The following is a 14,961-nucleotide window of genomic DNA, read 5'->3' on the forward strand; positions in this document are numbered from 1 at the left end:
GCTCACTGCAACCTCTGCCTCCCAGGTTCAAGTGATTCTCATGCCACAGCCTCCCAGTAGCTAGGATTACAGGCACCCGCCACCACACCTGGCTAATTTTTTGTATTTTATTAGTAGGGATAGGGTTTCACCATGTTGCCCAGGCTGGTCTCGAACTCCTGAGCTCAAGTGATCCCCCCGCCTCGGCCTCCCAAAGTGCTGGGATCACTCCACTGTGCCCGGCATGAGGACAGCATTTCTTATTTTCAAGGGAAGCAACACACAGTCCCTTCTCTCCAAAGGCTAATGAAACCTGAATATCACATTTCCCTCACTATTCACTGTCAAGTCTAGGTAGAAAAAGAGGTGACATTCCTCAATTGGATCCCTGGTGCTCTGTTCTCACACCTGGTTTTTACCTTTCATTTCGATGCTGAACAGCTTTTTCATATCTTTTACGAAGCTGCACCATCTCCTCTTCGATCATTGTGATCATATTGGCAAGTCTGTCAATGTTATTTAACTGGGCTTCCTTCTTTTCTTTCATTTCCTGAAGTTTTGATGCAATTTTGCGCACATCGTTTTGCATGCTCTCTCTGATGGTAACATTGTTGGCGTGTTTCAGCATGGAATTTTGTAGCTTTCTTTTAAAATAATAAGACAATGAGTAAGATGATAATTTTCTTTATTTAAAAGGAATGAAGGCTTCTGAAACACAAGCACTATCAAAGCAGACCTTGCTTTAGTGTAGCCCTTGAAATGATGATGCTAGTAATAATGATATTCATCTTATAATACTCTTCAGGAATTTTCATAATCCTTCCAGGTCTCAGATTTTCTCTCCTCCAGATTAGAAAATCTTTACTTTGTGCCCCAGCATTCTGCTGCCCCACTTTATGAAAGCAAGAGACTGCAGTCATTCATTTATTGTCATTCTCAGGAGACTGCTGTCTTGAGGACAGAGATGGTTATATCCAATAATACCCATTGGACATAAGGTGGTACCTGACTCAGCCTGTGGCCACAATAAATGCTGAATGAATGCATGGCCTCTATAAACGTATTTCATTTTCAAGTTGGATGAGAACCTGATTAGGAAATTATATTTTTCTTTTCATCCACCCCCGACCCCTGAAATGAGGCCACTTTATAATTGCTTTGTTGAAGGAAACTGGGCAATAATGGCCATGAGAAAATTAGATTATACCCTGATCGTGTACTGTTTACTAACATAGGTGAAAGAGTCCAGCAGATCTTGGCACATGGTAAATAATAAATGAAGAAAACAACCATTTGCCAGACACTCTTCTGAGTGTTTTTATATGGATTAACTCATTTCATAGTAAAATGTCATATGAAATAAGGACTATTTGTATGGATAAGGAAGGTGAGCTCAGAGAGACAAGGCAGCTTGTCCAAGGTCACACAGGTAGTAAGTGGCAGGGGTGGTATTTGAGTCTGGACACCACCTCTTTCACCAATCTGCTATAATGTATTGCCTCCCACAATACATTAGATGCTTTAAATCTACAACCAGGGGATGTTGGTTAACAAACGATTTGATTGTTTTCTAACTTCCCAATCCCAATTATTAGATTTGTGCTTTTCTTTCTAATTTCTTTTCTAAAATCATCGTAGTAAGCACAGTTATATGTTACAGTTTTTCATTCGTTAAAAAAATGACTCCCAAACAGTAGAAGCATGATAGATTATCATCTATAAAACAAGATGCTTGAACAAGCACTTTCTCTGGCTTTCTAAAATACTATTTTTTTTATTTTTTTATTTTTTTGAGACAGGGTCTCATTCTGTCACCCAGGCTGGAGGGCAGTGGCACCATCTTGGCTCATTGCAGCCTCTGCCTCTTTTCTATTGTATTATCCCCAGGATTTTTAGAGTTCAAATGAATCAGAAAACAAGCCTTTGAAAGGCCAGTAGTTATAACACTTACCTTTCTTGACTAACAGCACTATTTCTCAGAATTTCAAGTTCATTTAATGACATTTTATGCCTTTCTTTTATTTCATTTACTTTCTGATGAGCTTTGTGGAGTAAGTTAACAAATTTGTTTCTTTCATTTCGAATGGTGTCATACAGTTTAGCAAACTCTTTGAGTCTGTAAATACAAAGCATTTACTGAAACTTATGAAATAAACATCAGGTTTTTTTCTCACCCAAATAGGTAAAACACCATATAATTACTTTACCTCCGATAAATTTCACATTTTTTCTTCTTGTGTATCCTGATTTCAAGATCCTTTGCTTTGATTTCTTTAACAATGTTGGTATATTTTTGCTGAAATGTAAAAAAATATATATGTCAAATAAATAACAACATATGAACACTCCCAGCTCTATTCCATATCATTCCCTTCCATTAAAGACAATTCTCCAGTCTAGGCAACATAGAGAGACCTCATCTCTACAAAAATAAAAAATTATCTGGGTATGGTGGTATGCACCTGTAGTCTCAGCTACTCAGGAGGCTGAGGTGGGAGGACCACTTGAGCCCAAGAATTTGAGGCTGCAGTGAGCCATCGCATCACTCCGCTTCAGCCTGGGTGATAGAGTAAGACTCTGTCCCTCAAAAGTCTTTCTTGGCTTGCTGGGTTGTATAGATCAGGGTGAAGGTCTGAAAATCCCCTGGCTAGCTGAACTGATTCACATTGGCTAAGACAAACTGTTAACTGTTACCTAAGGAAGACAACAAACAAGAGAAGGGAAAAATCAAAAAGCCTGCATGGGTTGGGTTTGAGGAAAAGTTTGGAGGACTTTTGAGAGAGAGGAAGAGTGATTTTGAACTGCACAGCTGGAATGGGTGAGCATAGAGTTTATGGAAGATAGATGAAGAAAGAGGATTCCTAGGAAGATTTGGTGGTATTATAAACTGAACTCTGTGGTGCTTTGTCAGAGACTGAAGAAATGATTTGAAAGTGCTTTGCAGTATTTTGTATGTGGGGTGTTTTCCTACACAATAAAGCATCATACTGAGACCAGCTGTAAGGAAGTGTTACACATAAATATTTTAAAAGAAAGGAGTTACATTTCTAAAATTCTAAAAAATATATCAAGTGCTAAATACATTAGTTATGTTCTTTAAATCTAAAGATACTGGTTCTTGCATCTGGGATAAGAAACGTATTCAAAAATGAAGGACTTGCTGGTAGAAACCAGAGGAAATAGTTTGTCAGCCTTCTCTCAAGGACCGAGAGCAAAGCCCATTTGGTATGAGTGATTCGAAAGAAACTAGCTGTAGAGCCAAGATTGATGTGTAGCATTTTTCTAATGTTGTTCTCCATGAGAATAGGGGTCAGGAAGAAACAAATATTTAAATAACTGTACACATGAATAATAAAACAGATGGGAAAATGTAGTGTCATCTATTCTGTTTGGGAGTGATAGCGACATTGTTTTTTTTTCTTCACCTTGGTCTTTAGGGATGTGGATGCCATGTGAACGTAAAATAGTAAGACTGACTGCCTTCTTATGAAAATCGCAGCTGAGTACAGGTAATGTTTCACACACTAATTCCTAAGGCTACAAATACTCAAGGGATAAACATTTGTCCCTTATCAATTTCCATATCTCAAGAAGAATTGTCTTTGTGGTTTAATATGAATTAACTCATTTAATAATGAGGTTTGCTTTATATAGATTAGTCACACGTAGATAACATGTACATCAGTTTTTGAGATTAATTGAAAATTATCTAATTCGTAAAACAGATCAGTATTTATTTTAACAAATCAGTATACCTCTAGTGTTTCTATAATTTCTAAAGAGAAAAGGGAGGAAGTTTCTAACTAGGAAAGACTCACTTGAGTGGGATCTTCCCAGCCAACACCAAGTTGTCTTGAAAATGTTATTCTGGACCAGTCCCATCCCAAACCCTGACCTGGTGAAGATGGCTTTCTCCTTCCTTCTTTTCCTTCCTTCCCTTCTTCTCTCTCTTCCTTCCTTCCTTCCTTTTATTTTTCGTTTTTGAGATGGCGTCTCATACCGTCACGCAGGCTGGAGTGCAGTGGTGCAATCTCGGCTCACTGCAACCTCCGCCTCCCGGGTTCAAGTGATTCTTCTGCTCCACTTCCTCAGTAGCTGGGATTATAAGTCAGCCAACATGCCAGGATAATTTTTTGTATTTTTAGTAGACATGGGGTTTCACCATGTTGGCCAGGCTGGTCTCGAACTCCTGACCTCAGGTGATTCACCCGCCTTGGCTTCCCAATGTGCTGGGATTACAGGCATGAGCCACTGCTCCTGGCCCAAGATGGCCTTCTCACATCTTTCCTCTCTCCTCTCCTTGTCCTTCTCCTGCATCTTACCCCCTCAACCACCATGTGCTCTCAAGCTGCCTTTCTTTCATCCTGTCCTCCCTGACCATTTCTTTACCTGGTGAAATCCAGCTACCCCATGAACTTCACTGTTGCTGCAGCCTTCATGCTGGAGTCTCAACTGTTTAACGTGGATTAAGTAACTTTCATCATCTGACTTCTCCTGCTCTCTGGTCTCACTATTTGACATCTTTTCTCCCCATCTTCCCATGTGCTAGCCATGCTGAACTTCTTTTAGTTTCTTAAATATTAAAGTGGAAAAATAAACAGTGAAAAGGGGATGTGAAGTGCCTGCAGTGGGCTGTGCAATGTAGATCTTCTCCTCAAGTCTTCTTTGCAAAAATGTACTTCATACCTCATTGCTCACTAATGCTTTGGTGTAAGTGAGTTCTTGCTGCAGAGTGAGAAGAAATGCCATTCCATGTAAATACTTACTTAGAATGAGAACAAAGGGTGTGCTTAGAAACAGACCACATCTGGGTCATGTGATAAACTCTTTCTTTCTTTTCTTCTTTCTTTCTTTTCTTCTTTCTTTCTTTTCTTCTTCTTTCTCTCTCCTTCTCTCTCCTTCTCTCTCCCTTCCTCCCCTCCCCTCCCCTCCCCTCCCCTTCCTTCCTTCCTTCCTTCCTTCCTGGGAGTCTCGCTGTGTCGCCCAGGCTGGAGTGCAGTGGTGCGATTTCGGCTCACTGCAACCTCCACCTCCTAGGTTCCAATGATTCTCCTGCCTCAGTCTCCCAAGTAGCTGGGATTACAGGCACCTGCCACCATGCCTGGATAATTTTTGTATTTTAGTAGAGATGGGGTTTCACCATGTTGGTCAGGCTGGTCTCAAACTCCTGACCTCAAGTGATCCACCTGCCTTGGCCTCCCAAAGTGCTGGGATTACAGGCATGAACCACCACACCTGGCCTGATAAATTCTTCTATTTTAGTAATATGTAATATCTTGTTCATTTTTAACAGGGAGCTTCTGGGCACGATCTGGACATAATCCTTATATAGAATAAATGATTAATGGTAGAATTTTAGCTGGCGTGACAGGAGGGCTGTTTTACCATTTGCTGTATTGTTGATTTTAGGGGGGAATGTTGCACTGGCACTTTTTTGGAGGCCCAGGAAAATCACGGCGTGACGCAGCAACTAAGGGTATCTGGCATTCGATTAAATGATGCCGTCTTGATGAAGTTGGGAGGGACAGCTATCTAATGCTACCACTCTTGAGTTGTTCCTGGACAAATCACAGTGGAGTCTGAGATGGGAGTGAAAACTAAATGGTATCTGCAGCCTATGCAGCTGCCAGCCCTGTCCACTGGAGGCACCCACTCTATTCTTACTGAAACTGCCATCTGTTCAAATCCTCTGCTCATTGTCAATGATCTCCTTTCCCCTCTAAATTGTTGACTACTGTGAATTGAATCCTGGGACTATCTTTCAGTGCATGATGGAATCTCATTTAGGGAAGATTTATAGTCACTGGTATTTGAAGGAGAGGCACAGTTATAGCGATCCCTTGGTATACATAGGGAACTGGTTCCAGGACCCTTTGAGAATACAAAAATCCAAGCATATTCAAGTCCCAAAGTTGACCCTGTGGAATTCACCTATAAGAAAAGTGGGCCTTCCATATATGCAGGTTTTGTATTCTGAGTACTCTACTTTTGATCTGCATTTGGTTGAAAAAAAATCTGTGTATAAATGGACACATGCAGTTCAAATCCATGTTGTTCAAGGGTCAATTGTATAGCTTTCTAAGGCACACTGCATTCAAATGAGGCTACCCCAAACTCTTGTAGTTATCAATAAATGGTTTAAAAATATGCAGTTACCTGAGCTTTCAGGAAATCCTTGGACTTTTGCTCCTTTTCATCAATTTTGATTTGAGTCATGCGGACAAGGTTGAATACCAGCTCTTTCATGTTTTCTTGCTCCTTTAAAAGCTTGTTTTCTTCTGCAAGTTGTTGTTCTACTAACTTAGACTCCATTTCAGATATAATTTTCTTTTGAAAAAAGCACAGATAATATTATAACTTAATTGAAGGAATACAATAAAGCTAGTATCTCAGACTACCTTTTTATTTCCTATACAAAATGTATTTTATTAAAACAAACAGGCCAGGTGTGATGGCTCATGCCTGTAATTCAAGCCTTTGGGAGGTTGAGGCAGGAGGATGACTTGAGGCCAGTAGTTCAAGACCAGCCTGGGAAACATAGCAAGATCCCTCTCAACAAAAAAATAAAAATAAAAAATAAAGTAATGCTGTTTTAGCTTCATTTTTTTCCTTTATTTTGTAATATAATGTAAAAATCAGTGGGTTAACATGATAGAACCTTTTCTTATTCAGACTGTATTTTCAAGTGACTAAGAAAAAGAAGAGACATAAAAACAAAAGAAAATTTGAAATTAGACATTGGTGAAATAAAACATCTGTGGTTTACTTTTAATGTAATCAATAACCCATAATTTAAAAATCTCATTCCTTTGAATACTTTTTTCTGGTTCAAACATATTCTTTTTTCTCAAATTTAATGTAGGATTGGAGTGGACTTTGAGTTGAAGAAATATACCCACATTAAGCAGGATCATACTCTCTTTGATGACTCTCTTATTGATAAGGTTTTGTAGAGCACTGTTAAAAACACAACTTTGTACGAACCCTTCTTAGATAGAAGCTTAAATGAATGTTCATATTAACCTGTTGGGCCAAATTCCTCTTAGCTACTTCAACTTCCTTGTGAAGCTCTCGCCTTCTCTCAGATAATGTAGAATCATCTTTAGGGATAGCTTCAATCTGGAAATCAAAATTTAAAAACACGCATTTATGTAAGAAATAAATCTTCGGGAGCCTGAGGCAGAGAATTGCTTGAGCCCGGGAGGTGGAGATTGCAGTGAGCCGAGATCGTGCCACTGCACTCCAGCCTGGGCGACAGTGCAAGACTCTGTCTAAAAAAAAGATCTTCACTGCCATGTAGTCAACTTCATCACACACTTTTTGAAAATGCTGGGCAAATCATGAGTCTCAATCTTACAGGAACTTTCCTTTATGCCAAATATTCTTTATAAGCCATGGCAAATTAAAATAGAAAGACTTGCCAAAAATTGATAATTTGCTAGCTGCAAATGTTTTATTATTTAGAAATAAATCTTAATAGCTAACATTTATTGAACATAAACTAAGTGTCCAGCAAGGTTCTAAACGCCTATATATATGATCTTACTTCATCCTTACAATACCCCTCACAAAGTGGGGAATATTTTCTCCAATTGTGCAGATGAGGAGAATGAGGCACAAACACATTTAAGTAACTTGCCTCAGTGGTGCAGGTGCAAACCCAGGGAGGTAGACTTGGAACCCATGATCTGCCTACCTCATGACCCAGCACTTTGGAGACATGAATATAGTATGACTATTCAAATTATAGTTACTATAAAATGTGAGTACATTTATGAAATCTTACAGGATAAAGAAAAACATGTGATTTATTAATAATAGTGGGGATAGTTTGCTACTTATATGTAGTCATTTGATTAGTAGCTGGAAATTTCTTACACGAAAGAAAAACCTCAACTTTTTGGTTGATACCTAAAATTTCACCATTACCTTTCTGTTATAACGGCTTGCACTTTTCTCCTGTGTTGATGTACTTTGGGGAGAAGGCAAATCTCACTCTTTAAGTCTCTGTTGCCCTATTAGGAATGAGCTTGTCAGATGCTTTGTGATGAAGACAAGAGTAGAGAGGAGGACACGTAGCAGCTGATGGGGAAAGGGTACCATTCAAGGCTACAGGGAATGTCATCTTGGGGTGCTTACAGCCTACTTGACTTAGAGCAAGTTTAGAGTTGGCTATTTACACTGTGAAGGCACATGACTCCAATCTGATGTGGTTCAGTTCCTACTGTGACAGCACACACTTGTAGGCCCTAAGGTTGAATACTGGCCAAAATTTGACCCAAGAAAGGAATATCACACTGTCTAGTGATTTGAAGGTTACTTAACAGGATCTTTCTGAGGATCATGCTGCTACATTAGAGTCACTAAGTGTGTCTTTGGATGCCCCATCATCCATGAGCCAGGGTATCTTCAGTAGCACCTTCTGTACCCTCAGTTGTCCATGTCTTGCTTTTCCATCGGGTCTCCTACCCTGGAGCACTAGCTCTTGAGATGCACACACTGGACTTAGGAAAATGAGACATGGTCTTGTGAAACATGTCTAACAATATACAGAATTTTGTGGGCTTAACAAACATAAAATTGCTACAGCAGATCGGAAAAGGGAGAACTCAGTATAGAATTGAATAATTGGGAAAGCCTTCCTGAAAGAGGTGAGCATTCATCAAGGAAGAGTTGATTTCTCCTTTTGGAAAGTCGAGTTAAGACCTCCTGGATAGAGGAACTCCAGCAAACATCCTGGGTCCCTGTCTGATTCTCTGCTACAGGTGTGCCTGGAGTGGGCTGTCCTCATGCTCTGCTCCCGGCTGTAGGCAGATCTAAATGTGAATGATAACAGGGACCAGGAACCCTTATAAGGTTTTGACAGAAAATATGATGAGAGCACACTCACTACCTACTACATCAACCAAAGGCTCTCGACAGATTTTTCCGGCTTGAGGTCTCAGACACATTGGTTATTTCCAATATTTTGAAACACAAATACTGCAATAAATTGTATTCATTTTTGAACTCGCAACTGCTTCTCTGATACCATTTTCAATTCTCCATAAAGCCCAGCCCTCTAGTTTCAGGCAGGAGTTAGGTAAGCTTGGCTTGTGGAAGAGGTGACATGATAAGCCATTGGTAGCAGAGCGTCCTGCTACCCTCCACCTTGATCTTAGCAACTGTGTTAGTCAGGGTTGTTTATATCTCCTGACATATATCTATATCTATCAATCTATCTACTTTGTGTCTCTCTCTATGTGTGTGTCTGTGTGTGTGTGTGTGTATGGAGTGGAGTTTATTAAGTATTAACTCACAGGATCACAGGGTCCCGCAATAGGCCATCTGCAAGCTGAGGAGGAAGGAAAGCCAGTCGGAGTCCCAAAACTGAAGAAACTTTGAGTCTGATGTTCAAGGGCAGGAAGGGTCCAGCACAGGACAAAGATGTAGGCTGGGAGGCTACATCAGTCTCTGTTCACATTTTTCTGCCTGCTTATATTCTAGCCACACCGACAGCTGATTAGATTGCGCCCACCCAGACTAAGGGTGGGTCAGCCTTTCCCAGCCCACTGACTCAAATGTTAATCTCCTTTGGTAACACCCTCATAGATACACCCAGGATCAAAACTTTGTATCCTTCAATCCAATCAAATTGACATTTAGTATTAACCATGACAGCAACAGAATGACATTTTTTTCAGAGTTGCAATGTATCCAGGAGTACTCAGACTTCTTTGCAGCTGGGCATGCCCATATGAGCTAAGACAAGCCAATGAAATGTAAGTGGAAGTCTGTGAGGAGGGGTCCCGGGAAAGTGGCTGTTTTCCTGTTAAAAGGAACAGCCAAGCCAGCAATCATGCATGTCTTTTGCTCTTTGCCCTTTCTCCTCCTTGTGCGAGTTTATGCTTAAAGGTGGAATAGCCATTTTCTGACTATGGAGAAACAATGTACACATAGAGGTTGACTGAAAGGAGAGCTAAAAGGATCCTATACTTTTCATTATGTGAAATACGCTGTTGTGCCTACCTGTGTTCTTTTTAAGTGAGTAAAGCAACTCCCTATTTAGCAAAATAATTACAGTTGAGTTTCTGTTAACTTGTTGAGGCCAAATTGCAAACCTAACCTAATAGGTGTTTCTTTTGAAAGGAAACCTTCCTAAGGTAATCTGGAAAATAGGCTGGAGTTAGACTGAAGTCTCCAATAATGTGGGAAGAAAATAACTATCAAGTGTCAAAGTTCTAATTACATGGCCTGGAGTTACTTGAGATATTTACCACTTCTTTTGAGCCCCAAATTGCATATATCAAGTTTTGTAAGCTTATGTTCGTTCTTTTAGTTTTTATAGTGTAGCATTTCACACTTAAAAATGTATTTATTGTTACCAAACAATAGAAATGTGTAAAGTAAAAAAAAAAAAAAAAACTACTTCCTACCTCTGCTACTTCAAGTACTACTCCCCCAGGAGTCGCTATTAATAGTTTTGGTGTCTGTTCTTCCAGGCATTTTCAATGCATGAATAATCATCGGTAACTTTCATCGAAGTTAAGGAATTAGACATTATTTGTTGTTGTAAATATCCCAATTATTTGATATCAGTGAACCTCAGTTTAACACTTTGATATTTTTCTAAAGCATTCCAACCTTTCGTGAGGCTTGTACCTTGAGTTTCTGGGAAAGTCTCCATGTACAAGTCAAATGCCATAGGAGAATCAAACAACTGTCTCCGGGGGGAAATACATTCTGAAGAATAGCCAGAGCTCTTCATGTTCACCTTTTATCTCTTTAGTTTTGGATTGCATGCAAGTCTGAAAAAATGTTCACTTGGGCTGGGAGTGCCGGGCCTGACCCACTCCTGTTTTCAAGTGCTGTCAGCTGTGGGCAGTGGCTGGGCTAATTATAAATCACAGGGTCAAAGAGGAAGTTCGTCTCTCACTGAAACTGTACTAGAACAAAAACAGATTTTCCTTAAAATCAACAAAGGAAAAGGATTTTAATACATTTTAATTTCTCTTAGTTTTATATTCTATGGGTGCTATTTTGTGGACTTCATAGCTAGTAGTGTCATAATATAAATAGCTTTTATAATATTTGTTAAAATCTGAACAACTTGTGTGCATTCCACTGCAAACTCCTCTTCGGTAAAAGGCCATGCCTTACATATTTTGTGTCCAGTCAGATTAAACTACAGTGACAAGCCTCACCATCACAGACAGCTTCCAAATAGATTTATAGCATCCCATGCTTAAATATAAGCAGATAGCCAAGAATTATCACATATTGGAGGAAAGTTTCTAATAACAAAGAGACAAAAAACAAACAAAAAAAGAAAAATACAGAAAAAACATGAAGAAAAGTCTTATTTAGGACAAGTATAACAAAAAAGAAACTATTATTAATAGCCTCAATGAGATAAGAGATTAAAGACACTATGAAAAAGAAACATTCAGAGAACAAAGAGCGCACAGGGAAATATAAAATATGATAGCATAATGAAAGAATAGAAGGGTTGAAAGGAACTGAGGAAATTTCTCTTTTAGTAAGTCAAATGACAAAAAAGAATGGAAAATAAAAGAAAAAAGACAAGAAAATTAGAGGACTATTTTAGAAGGTCCAACATCTGCGTAAAAGGAATCCAAGACAGAACAGAGAAAATCAAATGGACAAAATTAAATAATTATAGACAAAGTATCAGAACTTTGGAAGGACATACATTTCCATTGAAAGAGAACCCACTGAGTGCCCCACACAATGGATATAATGGGAACATCATTGTAAAATGTAAAAATTCTGGAGGCAAATAAGTGATCCTACAAATTCCCAGCATGGAAAAAAATGGTTTCAAATAAAGGATCAGTAATTAGAATGACATGAAGAAGACAGTTAATGAATGCCTTCTTCCTGAGGGAAAATGATTTGCAATGTAAAATTCCATATCCAATTAAAGTATTAATTGTCTGTGGCTAGTGTGAGGGTAAAATATTTTTTAGCACGCAAGGTCTTCTGATATATACTTTCCAACACGCAAAGTCTTAAACAATTACTTTTTCACTAGCATTTTTCTCATGAAGCTACTGGAAGGCATGTCCCCTCCTCCAAAAGGGGGTAAGCTAAGAGAATAAAATAGATGAGACCCATGAAATAGAGTCCGAAGAGAGGTGAAGGGCATCACCAAGATGACGGCGTAAGGCTCCTATGATGAGAGTAGTGCAGTAAGCACATAGAGAAATGGGACTACTTTGGAACAAGTCAGAAGGCTGAGAAAGAAAAAGGCAGCCCCTGATATCCAGGAACAGAACTGGTACTCATACATAGGCCTTGATATTCTCCTGTTGAACATAAACAATTGCCCAGAACATCAACTTCAGACAAAGCCACTCTGTAATCATGACGGATCAGGACAAAAACAAGGCCACTCCATAACTGTATTTGAACATAGACAAAAACATGAACATGATCCAAGTCACAAAATACCATACATTCTCCATGTACAGCTTTGTTTAACAATCATAGCTTTAGCCTCCATCTAATCTTTTCTTTTTCTAAGTAAAATTGAAGATACTTGACCACAGAATTACTCTCATTTCCTGAGAACATCCAAATTCAGGGCAAAGTCCCATTTCTTTAAACCATTCCTCAAGTCACATGACACAAATCCTGTACGTCCTTTCTAATACCCTCTATTGAGACTCCCTACAATTCTCCATGGCGTGTGTTCTCCCTTGCTGCAATGTGTAATAAACTCAGCTCATTCAACTACTGGTGTATTCCTGTTAGTCTCTGGCTAGAGGTCATTGATGAGGCTTAGCAGAGACTTCTTCAAGAAGAGTAAATGAATAGGCCAGCAAATGTGTTTTAACATACTGAGAGGAGATTTATATAATTGGAGAAGAATTTGAGATTGAACTAATAAGCACAGCAAAAACTATAAAAGTGTAAAAACAGGATGTTTATAAATTCCTGGGAACAAAAAATTTTGTAAGGAAGGGTAATTATATAATATCACATGGCTCAGGCATGAATAGCCTTTATATATTCATAATAATGTGAATACTAAATTCTGAACTAATCAAAATTATATGAGGATACTGTGTTTACAGAGGGACAAGAAACGTATGTGTGGTGAACAGGGGTCTAAAGAGGGCTGAATCCTCATCTTTTATAGTGATAAGTACAAAGATCAAGTCTACAACTGAAAACTCAAATAGCAGCATCATAAGCATGTTACTTGGGGTATGAAGATATACCAAAAGAATTGGTTGAAGAAACTGCACTTGATTAGGAAGATGACTTGATTAGGAATGGGAAATACATGGACAATCTTTCTTTCTATGCCTGGGGCAGACATCACCAATCAACTACAGAGCTCCTATCTAACAAGTCAGCACTGGGCCTCAGAATCCTTTGCAATATTGGGCCAGGCACGGTGGCCCACGCCTGTAATCCCAGCACTTTGGGAGGCCAAGGCGGGTGGATCACCTGAGGTCAGGAGTTCGAGACCAGCCTGGCCAACATGGTGAAACCCCATCTCTACTAAAAATATAAAAACTAGCCAGGCATGGTGGTGGGTGCATGTAATCCCAGCTACTCGGGAGGCTGAGGCAGGAGAATTGCTTGAACCTAGGAGACAGAGGTTGCAGTGAACTGAGACAGTGCCACTGTACTTCAGCCTCGGCGACAGAGTGAGACTCTGTTTCAAAAAAAAAAAATCCTTTGTAATATCATCACTATAGGGAGCTACCCCCAAATGGAGGGAGCTTGCATTTGAGATGAAACCTATTTGCTTTTATAGTATGATCTTTAAGATTCCTCTTGGTTCCTTCATTCTGTGATTATGTGAATTAAGGATCCATTGAATGTCTTGAGCAGGTGAGTGACACATGAATGTGTCACTTAAGAATATAAATTTGTTAGCAAAAGGGAAGAAAAATTGGACATGAAAGGAGCTGGACCTAAGGAAAACAGCTGGTGTACAGGCGCAGTCATTCAGGTAATGTAGAGTGGGTACTGAGAGGCATCTCCGGGGTTCATCAGTAGGGTCTGATGATGATGCCATCTTCTCCATAGGAATCAAATAGCCATATTCACAGTCTCATCCTGACTATCATTTACTTTAGCCTTTCAAAGAGTTCATATGTATAAAGGAAGGATGGCAATATTTACTGAGTATCTTCTCTGTACCACACATTTTCCCATTTGTAATCACTCATTTTTTGCAAAAATCCCAGTTCAAAGGTTTGGAAACAACTAACATAGGAAGGAATTCAATGGATCTAGAATCTGAACTTGACTCTGCCTGACTCAAAGGTGAAGCTCTTCTCAGTATAGCATGTTGTTATCATTGCCTTGAACACTGAAATGAGTCATGAAGAGAGAAAAATGCAGAATCACTTTTAAATCAGAGCAAAGGAGATGAAATTGCTAAAAAACTACAATTAAAGAAAACTTATAGTATATAGAAAGTGTCATCATCACTTGGTAAGATGACTTTGTCATTGTCACCATTTTGGACATGATCTTATGTTTAGAAAGCGAATAACTTTACAGACTCACAATATTTTAACCCCTACAATATGATGGTGTCAGAGCAAAATCCCAGAAATCATGGTTTTATTTCTTTTCAATGCCAAGTGGAAGTCAATCAGAGCCGTGTTTAAATGCAGAGGTACACTATAATGTGTGCGATGACATGAGGGTATGATGTTTTTGCTGAAGGAATTCCAGTTTGTCATGCCAATGCACATAGTCATTAAAAGCTCTGATGGTTTTGCCTAATCCCAGCAAAGTCTCTCTGCCAATAGCAGGCAAATCTTCCACATGCCCAGGCCTAGACTTGGCAAATGTCTCAGGGAGGCAAAAAGCCACCTGTTTCTGCTCACCAGGAAGTGATGATGCCTTTGTGGAATTTACTTCCTATTTGCATATGTCTCCTAAAAATATATGATTTTCAGTTTATTGATTTTTTTTCTGGCTGTCAGCAGAGACCATGGTCCGTCACAATTT

General features: G+C 39.2%; 1 protein-coding gene across 1 annotated transcript in view; it reads right to left on the minus strand.

Annotated features, from left to right (window-relative positions):
• CCDC146 (coiled-coil domain containing 146) overlaps positions 1-14,961 on the minus strand; it is a 196,170-nt gene that overhangs the window by 27,282 nt on the left and 153,927 nt on the right. Inside the window, exons 10-14 of the mRNA XM_011985461.1 lie at positions 7,003-7,098; positions 6,136-6,306; positions 2,187-2,275; positions 1,931-2,095; positions 399-623 (exon numbers count right to left, since the gene is read on the minus strand). Coding sequence (XP_011840851.1) covers positions 399-623; positions 1,931-2,095; positions 2,187-2,275; positions 6,136-6,306; positions 7,003-7,098 — 746 coding nt within the window. The remainder of the gene's footprint in view (positions 1-398; positions 624-1,930; positions 2,096-2,186; positions 2,276-6,135; positions 6,307-7,002; positions 7,099-14,961) is intronic.

The sequence above is a fragment of the Mandrillus leucophaeus genome, unplaced genomic scaffold (genome assembly GCF_000951045.1).
Source record: "Mandrillus leucophaeus isolate KB7577 unplaced genomic scaffold, Mleu.le_1.0 Scaffold284, whole genome shotgun sequence".
In the NCBI taxonomy this organism is placed as follows: Eukaryota; Metazoa; Chordata; class Mammalia; order Primates; family Cercopithecidae; genus Mandrillus; species Mandrillus leucophaeus.